At 38.1% G+C, this 12,888-nt stretch overlaps 1 protein-coding gene across 1 annotated transcript in view; it reads left to right on the forward strand.

Annotated features, from left to right (window-relative positions):
• The window catches only part of Nup214 (nuclear pore complex protein Nup214), a 61,400-nt gene that overhangs the window by 19,371 nt on the left and 29,141 nt on the right, over positions 1-12,888 (forward strand). The window contains exons 6-9 of the mRNA XM_069842520.1: positions 2,399-2,519; positions 4,462-4,655; positions 6,307-7,213; positions 9,707-10,100. Coding sequence (XP_069698621.1) covers positions 2,399-2,519; positions 4,462-4,655; positions 6,307-7,213; positions 9,707-10,100 — 1,616 coding nt within the window. The remainder of the gene's footprint in view (positions 1-2,398; positions 2,520-4,461; positions 4,656-6,306; positions 7,214-9,706; positions 10,101-12,888) is intronic.

Here is a 12,888-nt window from a genome sequence, read left to right on the forward strand (position 1 = left end):
TCTTTAGAGACAATTAATATTAGGTACCCTCCACAAAACTGGCTTCATTTATACACTGACGGATCCTTGGTCTCCAGAGAACAAGGTGCCGGTGCAGGTGTTACGTGCTGTCTCTTCTCACTTTATAGATCTCTTGGATATGGAACAACAAGTTTTGATGGAGAAATCATTGCAATAAGTGAAAGTCTCAGGAATCTTCTATGCCACATCAATAAATTTAAGAATGCAGTTATATTGTCAGACTCCAAAGCAGCTATTCTATCAATAGTCTCTAAACACACACCTTCCTCTCAAACAGCAGAAATAACTAAAATGCTCTCTCAGTTAATATCACTCAATAAAAGAATTGTATTCCAATGGATACCATCCCACTGTGGAATCCTGGGAAACGAGTATGCGGATGGTTTAGCAAAGAAGGGCAGCACTGCTACTTACAGACCTGTTACTAAATCTACGTATTACTCTGTGAAAAGATTTATTAAATCTACATACTTTGACTTCAACAAACAAAATTTGCTAACACAATCTCAAGGGAAAAAATGGAACTCTCTGCATCATAATCCACAGTTAATTCCCGATTTACCACGAAAATTGTCTGTAGCTGCATTTAGATTGGCAACAGGCCATGATTGTTTGCCCAAACACATGCATAGAATTGGAATATATCAGTCCCCTAACTGCCCATTGTGCAACTCAAACCAAGAAATAGATTCGGAACACCTCAAAATCTGTGCTTCAGTGGCTGGCCATGATAATATCTTTGAAAAATATTGGAGTGCAAGAGGTCAAATGACTTTATTGTCAAACGCCTGGCATTAGAAAACAACAACAACAACAGTTTTCTTGATATTTTGGAATATAATACTCTGCTCCTGATGTCCCATCCTCCTCCAGTCTTGACACTGAATTGCTAGCTATTGATGCTGCTCTTCAGTGTGTTACTCAAATTTCTGAAAAATCTATTTGCATACTTACCGACTCCAAGGGGACTATATTTAATATAATTAAATATGTACCAAACTTATATGCACATAGAATTATTCCAATTCAGAAACAACTAAGTAAACTAAAAGAACTCCAGAAGGAAATAGCATTTCAATGGATACCAGTCATTGTGGTATACTTGGAAAGGAGAAAGTCGATAATATTGCAAAACAGACAACGTATTTGCAACCAAGACCTCTTCAAGTGATATATCTATCCAGTGCTTTTGCTTCAGTAAAGTCTCATTTTACAAACCTATGGATCAACAATTGGCTCTCTTCTGACAAAGGAAAAATTTTACAGTCTGTACAAAAGAAACCAAATGACCTGGACATGTACAAAAACTTGCCCAGACATGTTCAAACATTTTTAACAAGAGCCAAAACAGGTCACATTGTTACTCAATTGTACCTACACCGATTTCACATTTCTGATAATCCTACTTGTCTGTGGTGTAATAATGTTCTATACTGTCCATCCATAAACCACAAAAGAAGTAAATTAAAATCATCAGTACCAGTTGCAGAAGACACAGCCCTGCAGTATATATTGACTACACCCCACCTCTGGCTACTAGCAACAGGCATCTATAATGAACACCGATCAAAATACCCCTCATTTCTCGCGAAAAACAAAAACTGAATAGACTACAGTGGACTATAGTGGACTTTATATTGTCAGCAAACAGCTGGATACATTAAGAAGATTGATTGATTCATAGTTTTCTACCCAAGAGTCGATCCTTCACTGCAAACCCAGCATTCTCCAGTCCCCTCTTTCCTACCTTCCTCTTTGTCTCTACATACGATTCATATAATCTTTATGTTGCCTATAATGTCTGCTGTCTAGGTTGTACCATTTGGCAAGTGAGGAAAATGTTACATATTTCAGGTAGTTAATAATATTGGTCGTATTAATAATGAAATTACTGTGGTTAAGAAATGCACTCCACTGGCGTAACTCAGTCAGCTGAGGCGCTTGCCTGACGATCCGGAGTTGCTCTCTGGCTCAATAATTGGTCGTCTGTTATTCTTAATAGCAATAAATGATCTACCAGAATTCATTAAAGCAATAACAATTATGTATGCTAATGACACTACTTTCCTATGTGCTAGCTCTGCTCTGAATGAATTACATGCTTTTACCAACAACATTCTATCACAGATGGCTTTATGGTTTGAATCTAATGGTTTCTTGCGTAATCAGGAAAAAAAAATTATCGACATAACTTTTAGCCTAAACCATCTAATAAATAAGGACAGCAGACTTAATTATGCAAAATTTCTAGTACTTTTTATAGACTCCAGTTTAACATGGGATAACCACAGGATGTAGAGAAATGTGCAAAAGTTTACTAATCTCAAAAAAGCTAATGTCCGAGAGAAATTACAGTTAGTCTGTGGATGTTTTGCAGGCTTGCTAATCGTGAATGCCCCTAAGTCGGGTCCACTCAGCTTCGTAAACTATGAGGACATCTGCTATAGTGGAGGGGAGCTCCGACCTCCACAGTTCTACCTCATTCATCAGCCTCTGTGGTAAGTATCACGTTAGTTATTCCTGTTGTGTCTGGTATGCCACCTGACATCACAGGATTATCCTTGCTTTCGAAACTACGTTTTAAAAGTGATTCCTTTTCTATGACTCTTCTTTTGTTGTCGAAGGACAAGCCACTTTTCATTTAACTTATTCTAGGTTACGATAACACAAATTGAAACTAGGTTACAGTCCTCATATTTCAATTTAAGTAAATTTAACAAGGGAGGATTTTCAGTAGGGCACTGTGGATTTGGCTGAAAGTGTTGATGTAGACTGATTTAAGGTTCCTGAAAATGATGGTGAAGGTCTCTTGATTCGGAATTGCATATTTATGAAAATACAGCAATTTTAAAAATCTGGATTGCCTGTCATTGGACACAGCTTGCTTATAACCTACTTGCAGAGAGCACTAGAGGTGAGGAAACTATAGTCGTGATAATGTTATTCCCGACGTGACTCCTCCTCTTTGCTTACGTCTTAGGAAGTGAAGGCTCTATGAAGTCTAGGTAGGTAGTATCGTTCGCCATTTTTGTTCTTTCGTTGCCGAGCTACCAGACAAGGAATCTGTTTGCCGCACCGTTAAACATTATCATGTCGTAGCTCCTATGATAATAAATCAAACGCACTGTAATTGAGCAAATAATTGAGCGGCAAATAATGTCCTCGTGTGCTTTCTGCGAACGCCAACGAAAGAGCCAAAATGGCGGACGATTATATTAAGTATTTATCGAGCCTTAGGAAATGCATAACGTCTTCATCAGCGAATCACAAGACTCACACTTTTAAATGTAGCCGACCTGCAACATGATTGGCTGCTGGAAATTAGAGTGACGGGACTATAATTTATTCCATCTGTGTTAGGAATCTGGAAGTGGAATAGGTTTACATTTGCATTTAAGATGAAATGGATAATATTTAGGGTAAACTCACCTGTTATGTTCACACATGATAATGCGGGTTCATCAAGAAATATTCAAGACACAGCATCTTTTCACAATATAGGCATCTTATAATAGCTGTTTCTTCACTCATCGACACAACAGACACTAATTTCCCACATGCAGCAGTGTTCGAAGTACATTTTTGAAGGAGTTAATTTTTCTTCCTGTATTGTATCCACATTTTTGCCAAGTATATATTAACATGTCTTGTAGAAAAGAAGAGCAGAACTGATAGTAAACAACTGAATCTATCTTTAATACAAAAACTCTGTTGTGAAGGCTAGTATGCGAATGTTCCATAATACATACCTGAAACAGTCCTACAGTTGTCGAACAACTAGCTTATACTGTTGGGAGAAATAGACGTGTAGTTTTTGCTGGGATAATTTCAGTCTGAAGTGAGCTACCATGAAAAAAATTTCGGACTTTCTCATTAGAAATTATGTCACGAAAAAACTAAAATAAACTTCTAGGAGTGCCATTTGAAATTTCAAAATGGTGGTGCCTGGTTTCAGACTTCCCCCTCAATATTTAAATTGACGTGTTTTTTGTTTAAATTGAATTCACTTTAAATAATTAGTTATTTACACTGGGGAGTTTTGAAATGAAAGCCCTGTGTGTATATATACACATACATTTTCTAAAATTCTTTTGTAATGTGGCATATTTTTGAATGGCTCAAGATAAATAATTTCACTACGTAAGATTCTCCATAGGTAGAGGATCATTTTGGCGAAAGAAGTTTTACCTAGGTCAATTTCTAATGGGATTAGGTCGGTCTGAAAGTTTAGTTATAACTTTCCCAAAAGATTTTTCTTTGGGCCCATAAATTCGATTTTCAAGTTTAAATTATATAAACTGCTTAGTTTACTCTCAAGGATCATGTCCCCAAAGTTTGAAGGACACTAAGGAAAAAACAGTGGATTTTTATCCTAAGAGTTGTTGGAGGTATCATGTGGTTAGCACGATGATCCTGCCAACTTATCAATTATTGTTACAGGAATATTCTGATGGTGGCATCAGCAAACAGCATGGAGGTGGGTGTCATGGGCCTGCAGGAGGATCAGATCTCGTGGGAGCAGTGGACCCAGGAGGACGCTGCCAGAGCAGAGTTGCCCCTGTCCGCAGACAAGCAGGAAACTTTCCCAGTAGGCTTGGGGTTGGATACCAGCACTCAGCATGAGATTCCGTGGGGTAAGGAGTCTGTTGCAAGACTCAGTAGGACTACATTTGGTTCGATCCTGTGCTATTTTTATTGGACAGGCAGCTGTAGGGTTGCCAGATTGTACGTTGAATTCTATCTTCATAGTGTATCCAGCTATTTGCTGACAACACGTGTTCCACTATGTTTCACTAAGAATTTCCTCTTCTTACAAATGATGGGTAAAAAGCACGATGCTGGTTGTATATTTCAGCAGCCACATTCCAAAGATGAGGTGTATTGGAGAGAATTGTCCAAGGTTACAGGGATTGCAGATTTTAGAATAGTTCTATGGATGTTTGTGACAGGGCAGTTTAAGAGGATATGTATCAAAATATGAAAGTATCATTAAAAATTAGATACTAAGACACAAAAATGTGCGTATGTGTACAATGATGTAAACCTTTAATATGTAATTTTTTAAATAGAAATTGTTGTTTTCTAAAGCCAGGCATTTGACAATAAAGTCATTTGACCTCTTGCACTCCAATATTTTTCAAAGATATTGTCATGGTTAGCCACTGACGCACAGATTTTGAAATGTTCCGAATCCATTTCTTGATTTGAGTTGCACAATGGACAGTTAGGAGACTGATATATTCCAATTCTATGCAGATGCTTGGCCAAACAGTCATGGCCTGTTGCCAATCTAAATGCAGCTGCAGACGATTTGTGTGGTAAATCGGGAATCAACTGTGGATTATGATGCAGAGAGTTCCATTTTTTCCCTTGAGATTGTGTTATGAAATTTTGTTTGTTGAAGTCTAAGTATGTAGATTTAATAAATCTTTTCACAGAGTAATACGGTAGATGTAGTAACAGTTCTGTAAGTAGCAGTGCTGCCCTTCTTTGCTAAAGCATCCACATTCTCGTTTCCCAGGATTCCACAATGGGATGGTATCCATTGAAATACAATTCTTTTATTGAGTGTTATTAATTGAGAGAGCATAATTAAGAAAGCATGAGTCACTAAAAAATGTCGATAAAATCTTCCTTTTTTACTTTGAAAATTTGGCAACCCTAGGCAGCTGCCAAGATGTTTTGGAATAGTAATTATAATTTATAAGTCATAATTTGAAATGGTTACAGAATAAAGACATCATTTTACTTAATGACAACAAAACAGCAACATATCAATGTGCAAGTACAGGATCTACAAGTATATGTCCTTAGAATATGAATTAGACACAGCACTAATTTTTTTCTTTTATCAAATGAGTTTTAGAAAAACAGCTCTGCTTGAGGGGAGAAGGGGATGGTCTAATTTGGAACTTTTTTCTATATTTGGTGTGTAGCCTACTTCTGTTTTTTTTTTGTATATAAATCTAATTGAAGAGTGTGATCCCAAAACATGTTCAGTCCATTTGTGACATAAGCAAAAAGCAGCTTTTGAATTTTTGCCTCGAGTTCTCTGAGAAAGCCCTTAAAAATCTGCTTTCCTCAGTTCTGGTGTCTTAGTACGAAGTGTACAAGTAGAAAATGGTTATCAAATGAGCTGAAACCAATCAAGAATAGCTACGAACTTGGTTGTTAAGTGCTCAGTATAGGAAACCAGCCAATCGCAGTGTGTTCAAAAGTTACTTAATCATGAAATTACCTGTGAGAGCAACTGCAGATTGCTCCATTAGAGGTTACTGTTTGCAGGAGAGAACCAGAGTCTGACTCCGATGCCTGTGTTGCACATCCTGTCCCACCAGGGTGTGCTGTGCTTGTTCTACGCCATCAACTTGCGCCCCGGTGCTGCTCGTATCTGCTCGCCGCCTGAAAAGCTGCCCGATGAGAGTGGCCTGACTCTGTTCACAACTGCTTCCTCAGGAGACCGTGCTATGCCTGCCATACCTGGGGACAGTACTTCCAAGTCCACTGAACAACCAGGACTACAGAGTGGCACTGGGTTGTTGGCACAGCCAGGACTGCAGAGTAGCACGGGGTTGTTGGCACAGCCAGGACTACAGAGTGGCACGGGGTTGTTGGCACAGCCAGGACTACAGAGTGGCACTGGGTTGTTGGCACAGCCAGGACTACAGAGTGGCACAGGGTTGTTGGCACAGCCAGGCCTACAGAGTGGCACTGGGTTGTTGGCACAGCCAGGACTACAGAGTGGCACGGGGTTGTTGGCACAGCCAGGACTACAGAGTGGCACTGGGTTGTTGGCACAGCCAGCACTACAGAGTGGCATGGGGTTGTTGGCACAGTCAGGACTACAGAGTGGCACTGGGTTGTTGGCACAGCCAGGACTACAGAGTGGCACAGGGTTGTTGGCACAGCCAGGTCTGCAGAGTAGCACAGGGTTGTTGGCACAGCCAGGACTTCAGAGTGGCACTGGGTTGTTGGCACAGCCAGGGCTGCAAAGTGGCACTGGGTTGTTGGCACAACCAGTTTCGCAAAGTGGCACAGGCTTGATACAGTCAGGATTGCAGATTGGCACAGGGTTGACACAGCCAGGACTACAGAGTGGCACTACACTGACACAGTCAGGATTGCAGAGTGGTACTGTGTTGGCATCAGAAGATGCTGGAATAGGAGGCTTGCAACTTAATCTCACACAGAAGTAAGTATCCTGGCACAATCGATCAAATTTGTGAGTAGAGACTGATGTTCAGCCATAAATACTAGACTCATCATTTTAATGCTGTTATAATTTGTTGCACATAATTACAAGGTATGAACACTGATATTTTGTCAGATAATACAGTTTTAAGAAACGAGAAGGAACGTTCAAAATCCACTGGTAATTGAAGCATACTTGAAACAAGCTATGATCAATGGCTGCATATAAATCTACTGTAATAATAATAATAATAATAATAATAATAATAATAATAATAATAATAATAATGCTGTAATAATTTCTATGCATAAAATTGTTCAATCAGTTACTGTTCATATGCTGTAAAATCTGACTGAAATTGGTTAATATTTACTATAAAAGTATCCTTTGAATTTTTAAAATTGAATATTTGAAAAAAGGAGCAATGATCAATGGGTCCGTGTTCACACAATCTGCATATGATGTATTTTAAATATTTAAAAAATAGCTGCATATAAATCTACAGTATAACTGTAATAATAATAATAATAATAATAATAATAATAATGCTGTAATAATTTCTATGCATAAAATTGTTCAATCAGTTACTGTTCATATGCTGTAAAAATCTGATTGAAATTGGCTAATATTTACTATAAAAGTATCCTTTGAATTTTTAAAATTGAATATTTGAAGAAAGGAGCAATGATCAATGGGTCCGTGTTCATACAGTCTGCATATGATGTATTTTAAATATTTAAAAAATAGCTGCATATAAATCTACAGTATAACTGTAATAATAATAATAATAATAATAATAATAATAATAATGTTATAATAATTTCTATGCATAAAATTTTTCAATCAGTTACTGTCCATATACTGTAAAAATCTGATTGAAATTGGTTAATATTTACTATAAAAGTATCCTTTGAATTTTTAAAATTGAATATTTCAAAAAAAGAGCACGATGTTTCACATACAGATGTGGACAAATTTATTAGACTAAATTAATTATATGTGCAACGAAGCTGTATTTATTGGTAGAAATAATGAACAAAAATGTATTTTGCACAGAAATAATGAACAGAAAATTGAGTCTGGAGGTTACTAATATTTTGTGAACATTCCATTATTCTTTATTAACACGTTGATTTCGTCAGGGATGCTGGAAACCAAAGTTTGACACTTTCTTTGAATATCAGCATCATTTGCCCAGGTATCACACAGTGCTTAAATAAGTCCATGTTTTGTTGTAAGCCTCTTTTAGTTCACTTTTTCCTTCAGTGTAGATCACAGATTTTCAATTTCGTTCATGTTCGGTCTTCTTGCAGGCCATGGGAGAATATCTTCTTCAGTATACTGGGTGTTCAGTTCGAAATGTGTTATGGCTCGCTGTATGTCGTCATGTGGCTAGCCGATGAGCCTAGAGAATTCAATCTTCCTACACTTCCGCAGAGGCGTATTACCTAAATGCGAGAGAAGTTGCCTAACAAGTACGGCGTTCATTCTGAAGATTACTTACCGATACGTACGGTAACGCCAGTAGTGGCAAGAATGTGAACTGTTTGGAAACACGAACTGAAGTGAGTTTTTTTCTTACTGTCGGGATATGGATAGAGGGTTAAGACGATTACTTACGTATTTGTTGACATTAACTTGGACGGTCAACATGGACATGGAGCATTTGATTTGTGTTGTGGAATGTTGCCGTACGCAATCGATGATAACAAATACCCTGCGTACGACTTGCCCGCGAAAAACACAGTTCGAAAGAGGTTATGGTAGCACACAGACCGTACAGACCGCCATCTGTTGCTACGACGTTCAAGTTATACCGTACACGTTCTCAAGTTCAGATTGAACGCCTTGATTAATAGGCAACTTCTCTGACATAAAAGCTGAAACTCGCTTCAAATCGCTGACTCACAACAGTGACGTCATGACACACTTTGAAATGAACACCCAGTATAATTAAAACACCAGTAGTACGAACATAGCCAGAAAAAATATACTTAACCATTGGAAAACTATACCAGAAGATGTAAACAATCATATTTACAACAATGACCAGCCTGTGTTCGTCCATGGTCTGGAATTTAGGTTAAGTTTAGATTTAAGACCTCTCCTGGCACTACATTATCATAATCATCCTATCACATCATCGGGGTAATGTAACTGCGCCTTTCAGGCACCCCAACCTCAGAAGTGGGTTACATTTAAGCCACAGCCAGGAGAGAAGACCAGAAATGTCGTAAAGACAACCTGGTGGCATTGGATTAAAAAAAAAATATATATTTACAACAATAGAGACTCTGTGAATTATACTGATAGTTGATATGACGAATTATATTATGTTGCCAAGAAAACTTTTTAGTCTAATAATTTGTCCACGTCTGTATATGCTCGTCTCTATTGCGCAATAAAAGAAAAAAATTGACCCAAAAACTCAGTTTCTTTTGTGTTGAGTGTCCCCTTAATGTGAACTTGATTGCATTTGTCTTTTTTCCACAGCACATCAAAGCCGTCAAACACATTTGGCTTTGGCTCAGCCTTATCATCCGCACCAGCCAGTGGTTTTGGGAGTGCCGTGGTAACATCGCCTTCTACCACTTTTGGAGGTGGGCTGGCTGGGTTTGCTACCCCGAAAAGTACTCCCTCGATGGCTGGTCTTGGCTTGGGGTTCACAGGGACTCCAACCACAAGCTTCAGCACTGCAGTCAGCACTCAGCAGTCCATAAACTTCAGCAGTCCTGCTGCAGCCACTAAGCCTTCCTTCAACTTCCTGTCAACTTCAACAACTGCAACAACAACCAGTGCTGGCAGCTTGAAGCCTGCTCAGCCCCAGGCTGCTGCCAACTTCACTTTTGCAGTACCTGCAGTGACTTCAACTCCCATTGCAGCAGAGGTAGTTATCTGCTTGGCCAGCTAGCTTTGATTCGTATCAGATCAATGCAGAACACATTTTAAGAGAACAGATTCGAGGCACAATCAACTTAGAGAATCTTCTCACGTGTGTGGGTGGGAAGCAAAGTGAAGCTATAAAACCCCTCTTTTCTCTACTTTTACTTCCAAAATTGAGGAAGGGTCTTTTATACGGTCATTCAGGAGGAAGGAACCATATGTTGAAGTGTGATAGTACGGGCGATTTTAAATGAGAAGCATATAAACATATCTCGACCAGCCTCATGGTCTAGTGGTCAGAGCTTCTGGCTATAGTTCATGAGGTCCCGGGTTCGATTCCTGGTTAGAGCACAGGACTTTTTCCTTAAAGGGGATTATTCCTGTGTTCGTCCATGGTCTGGAATTTAGGTTTAGACCTCTCCTGGCACCACATCATCATAATCATCCTATCACATCATCGGGGTAATGTAACTCCGCCTTCCAGGCGCCCCAACCTCAGAAGTGGTTTACAACTAAGCCACAGCCAGGAGAGAAGACCAGAAATGTCGAAAAGACAACCTGGTGGCATTGGATAAAAAAAAAAATAAATAAATAAACATATCTATATATATAATTTGAACTGGTAATGGAAATTACGGGAAAATGGCTGAACGGATTTTAATAAATGACCCCTCATTTTGAAGCTTGGAACCCAAAGTTTTTCAGAAAAATAGTAGTTTTCAATGAAATATCAGTTTTCCTACATTATTTTCCTATTTTCCAAAAATCCATCTTTCTTCAGTTTCGAGAACTAATTGCATTTCAGCACGGCCGTGATTTCAGAATAAAACAAAACACACACTACAATAAACAAAAGCTATTACACGAAGACCATGACCTGCAGGATTGTTGACATATTTAGAGTTCAAATTCAAATGGTTATTAAATACTTCAAGAATTATTAAAAATCATTTACAGGTCTGATTCTGCGGTGTGTAATTTTCTGAGTACAGCTGTGTATTGGAATTGAAATCTACAAAACTTGAGGTGGTTTGATGACATTATTACCATTAGAAATTAAATATTATTATAGTTAATGCCATGATGTGACTATTTTTCATTAATTATACATATTAATGCTATATTGATGATATGAAAGTGAAACGTTTTGGGGTTATATAAGTAGATATAGAGAATATGTTAAATTAGATCTTCATTTCTATAATTTTCTGAGTGGCGGCTATTATGTATATAAAGCTACAAAACTTACGTAAGATAATAATATTGTTATTAAAAATCAAATATTTTTATAGTTATTAATCAAGTGGGATTGGGTCTTTTTCATATACTTAATGGCAGTGTGGTTTAGATACTTATATGCATCATTCTTTCGGTATTGCCTAGAGAGAGCGCAAAAATTAGAGTTCCTAAAGAAAGACGGTATAACTTACTGATAAAATAAGAGGCCTACAAAATTTTGTAGTCTCTCGATCATTTCAGCAAGATCTCTTAGCAGGATAAAATGATTTTACCCTCTATATTTCAAGCTCTACATGCAGCAGCTATACCAAAATGCTATGTCTATTGTTCGAAAGCATAGCAAACCTGACTTAACAGTCCACAATGACCTGAAATAGCTATTGCTTTACTCCCACATGAAACACCCACTGATCGCCCTGACATTGTTACTTGTGTTTTCGCGTTGAAACTCAAGATACATAGGATACATAGGTTCAACAAAAAGTATTTGGCATAAAAACCATTCAGAAGGAGTATGTTTCATTATTATGGAAGCAAATAATTTTCAAAATATCTGGTATTTTTCATTGAAAATAAATCTGAAAAATTTTTATTTCAAAGTCTAATGAACTTAATTTGGAGCATTTGCTGCACAAGCCATTAGTACATCTTGATTACACAACTTTTAACACTACAGGGTGAATAAAAAGTAAGGGGACAAACTTCAGGAGGTGATTCCTGACAGGAAAAAGAACAAAAAAGTTCATATCAACTTGTGTCCGGAAATGGATGGTGAGTCTGCAATAAAGCAATTAATACTGGTACATTATATGGTATTAATTTCATCCATGTTACAACAGATGTTCAAAGTGGCCTTCATGGGATGCAATGCAAGTGTCCACACATCGCATCATGGATTTTGTCACTCTTTTTAATGTTCTAGCCTGTAGCTACAGGACATGCTCTTCAAGGGTCTACACATCAGGAACTGGCTCAGCATAGACAATACTTTTCAGTTGCTCCCACCAGAAAAAAATCAAGGGGGTTTAAGTCCGGTGATCGAGGTGGCCAGGCGCAAGGGCCTCCTCGTTCTATCCATCTTCCGGGAAAGATATTGTTGAGATGTTGACGAACAGTCATGCCGAAGTGGGCTGGTGCTCCATCACTCATCAGCCACATGGGGGAAACTGTGTGTTTTTTTTAATTGCACTTCTTTAGTTCGACCATGCTGACTAGTGAAATTTTTGCCTGACTGGTGAGTCACCACAGAATTTTTAAAGCCCTGTATATATTACATACAATCTTCAATCCTTGCCACAGTCGACTACAGAAATTAATCTTTTTCGACAGCCTTAGAGAAAATACAGAAATATTGGTGTTACCCAAGTTATTTACAATTAAAACAGAAGCCACAAACATGCTTTTTAACAATGTTGAAAGTTACTGCTGTGTAGTAATGGTTAGCATGTCTGACTATGAAATGAGCGGGCCCAGGTTCAAATCCTGGTTGGGACAAATTACCTAGTTGAGGTTTTTTCCGAGGTTTTCGCTCGACTCATTAAGAGCAAATGCTA

The sequence above is a fragment of the Periplaneta americana genome, chromosome 12 (genome assembly GCF_040183065.1).
Source record: "Periplaneta americana isolate PAMFEO1 chromosome 12, P.americana_PAMFEO1_priV1, whole genome shotgun sequence".
Lineage (NCBI taxonomy): Eukaryota > Metazoa > Arthropoda > Insecta > Blattodea > Blattidae > Periplaneta > Periplaneta americana.